General features: G+C 42.8%; 1 protein-coding gene across 1 annotated transcript; it reads left to right on the top strand.

The window, feature by feature from the left end:
* Positions 1 to 1,266: 1,266 nt before the first annotated feature.
* Positions 1,267 to 1,650, top strand: LOC149201029 (uncharacterized). Its single transcript, XM_089401169.1, has one exon. The coding sequence runs from the start codon at positions 1,267 to 1,269 to the stop codon at positions 1,648 to 1,650; it is 384 nt and encodes a 127-aa protein (XP_089257295.1).
* Positions 1,651 to 2,925: the final 1,275 nt, after the last annotated feature.

Genomic DNA, 2,925 nt, shown 5'->3' with positions numbered 1-2,925 from the left:
GCTACAACCCCTTATACTTTGATCTCTATAGGATTTTGCAGTGATGCAAACACCCTCAAAAGGATTAAACAAAGCCAAAATAAAACTTCTAATTGACCTATTTACACGGTTTGCACCATAAAAAGGTTGAAGTCAGTAGGATTCGGTAAAACTCCCATAGCCTTGTTGTCCAGCTGGTGCTTGAATTCTGCTCTTCCAAAACGCAAATCAAACCCAACAATTCTTTTATCTGCACATGCTGACAATACTATACTCTTTTGCTGCATCCCTGCAACTCTTATTATGACCGAAGTATGCAGATTTCTGTGCAGTGTCTTTGGTTTCCAACCAATTCCTCCCTCCTTCTCACTCCACATAATCACAGCATGATCACTGCCTCCAGTAGCAAAGCACAAATCATCCCAGGGCATGAATATTATACTATTCACAATACCTCTTACATGGGGTTTTTCATCCAAGAATGTCACCCTTTTCTGCATATCCAAAATCAGGAAAAGCGTTTAAATTCCTTCCAATTGATAAGTTTGTCTAAGACTCTAACCTAAATTCTCTGGTGTCGTGGAAAAACACCATCTGAGACCACAACATATTACCTCACAAGGATCCAGCAGGCTTGTGACGAGCCTTCAGCTGTTGGGGAGGCTAAAAATGAAAGTAACTCTAAAAGGATGTGCCAAGCATTAGGCCACCTTTATGGATGGGATCCTGGCTAGGCAACAGCCTCTTGATTGGAGTCAATTATGGGATGATTTGATCCAGAAGGAGATTTGGGACAGCTCATTAACCAGAGGACAGGGAAGGAGTAGTGAGGAGAAAGAGAAGCTTTCTCTTGTTGCACAAGTGAAAAAGGGAAAAGAGTACGCTGAGCAGAACCGATGTCGAGGTGGACCTTTACAAGGTACAATGGAGAAGGACATGAGCAAATTCAAGTGCTTTGCATATCACAAGTTCAGGTATTTTGCTAGTCAGTGTCCAAATAAGAAGAAGGGCCTGGGAAAGACAATCACAGTAGCCACCGCACAAATGGACGAGTTGGCTGAATATTTCAAGAAGAACTTTGACTTGGTGTCATGCCTTACTATAACAATCATGAGAGGTGTTTGGTTTGTGGACAGTGGAGCATCTCATCACATGAAGAGATCTTGAAACATTTTCACCAACATGAACAATGAGCCGAGAGATATACATGTAGAGCTTGGTGATAATACGAAGAATGCAGTATAGGGTAGTGGTAGCATTAAGTTTCAAATAGACTTAGGGGGTATCATGGAGGTGAGCAAGGTGTTGTGTGTATCGGGCTTGGAGAAGAATATACTTTCAGTTTCAGCCATAGAAGACAGAGGAATAGAAGTCAACTTCATGGGAGGTGAAGTGGCTATTAGGCTGAAAGGAACAGATCCTAGCAAGAAGCAAGTAATTGGGAGAAGGGAGAAGAATCTCTATCTGTTGAGAGGAAAGTCAGTGAAGGCTCTCATGAATGACAGTGATAGCCAAAGCGAGATTTGGCACAAGAGAATGGGACACCTACACTACAGGGCTCTTCTTATGTTATGGAGAATGGTTACAAGTTTTCAAGAGATCGGCATGGAGCAGGAACGAGTGTGCAAAGGGTGTGGAAAGCAAGCCAAGGTTGCATTTCCTCAATGCTAGACCAAGTCTAAGAGACTGCTAGAGTTGGTGCACTTAGACATTTGTGGTCCTATGTTTATGGAGTCAATCAAAGGGTCTTTGTACTTTGTGACATTCATATATGATTTCTCGAGAAAGACTTGGATCTACTTCCTGAAGACCAAGGATGAGGTCTTCAATCAATTTCAAGAGTTCAAAGCTCTTGTGGAGAACTAGAGCACAAAGAAGATTAAGGTGTTGAGATTAGCTAACGGGGGTGAGTATACCTCCAATGAGTTCTAGAATTTTTTCAGGGTAGCAAGGATCAAGAAGGAGCTCACGATACCTTACAACCCTCAATAGAATGGGATTCCCAAGAGGAAGAATAGGACCATAATGGAGGCAACGAGGGAAATGATTTATGACTAGGAATTGCCTATGTTTTGTGGGCAGAGGTCTGCAATATAATTATTTATGTGCAGAACACCAGTCCTCGCAAGATGTTGGAGGATGTGACCCTTTAGGAGATGTTTATAGGAGTGAAATGGGATGTATGCCATTTGGGAATCTTTAGTAGTCCAATGTATGTCCATGTTCCCACGGAGAAGAGGACTAAGCTAGAGCCCCTATCAAAGAAGGGGATATTTGTTGGTTACAGTGAGGTCTCAAAAGCTTAGCGAGTCTACATTCCAGGATAGAAGAAAGTTATCACCAGTTGATATGTTAGATTTGAGGGGGGGAGACCTTTAGGAGATCTTATGAGAGAGAGCCAACAGGGGTAGAGAATTGGGAGCAAGAGGTTCCTAAGGGCCAGCAGGGTCCAACAACACCAGTAGCAAGGACATGACTTGTAGATCTGGAGGAGGAGAGATATGTTCCTTCGATCTCCATCAATGGGAGGCTGAGATGGGTCAAGCAAACCTTAAGGGATGTTGAAGAGCATGTAGAGGCTCCTATCAGCACCTTCAAGAAGAGTAGACTACCAGTGAGACTTTCCAATTATCTGGCTGTGTTGAGAAACATTCATGATTCAGAGCCTTCTACTTTTGAGGAGTTTATAGATGAGCAAGTTTGGAGGGATGCCATGGTGGAGTATAGCTCCATCGTGAGGAATGATGTGTGGGACATAGTGCCAAGGCTTGAGAAAAAATCAATGGTCACTTCTCGATGGATCTTCAAGATCAAACATGTAGTTGACAGAAATGTCGAGAAGTACAAAGCGAGGTTCATGGTGAGAGGGTTCTCCTAGCAGGAGGTAGTGGATTACAAGGAGATGTTCGCACCTATTGCTAGATATGCATCCATTAGAGCAATTAT

Source organism: Pinus tabuliformis, chromosome 2_1 (genome assembly GCF_031772625.1).
Source record: "Pinus tabuliformis cultivar Carrire ecotype Pingquan chromosome 2_1, CPIR1, whole genome shotgun sequence".
Taxonomy (NCBI): Eukaryota; Viridiplantae; Streptophyta; class Pinopsida; order Pinales; family Pinaceae; genus Pinus; species Pinus tabuliformis.
The sequence above is the reverse complement of the archived record's forward strand: the minus strand, read 5'-3'. Positions and strand labels throughout refer to the sequence as shown.

Excerpts from the sequence above, each read along its gene's own strand:
- LOC149201029 (XM_089401169.1), top strand. The coding sequence starts at position 1,267 with ATGGAGGTGAGCAAGGTGTTGTGTGTATCGGGCTTGGAGAAGAATATA.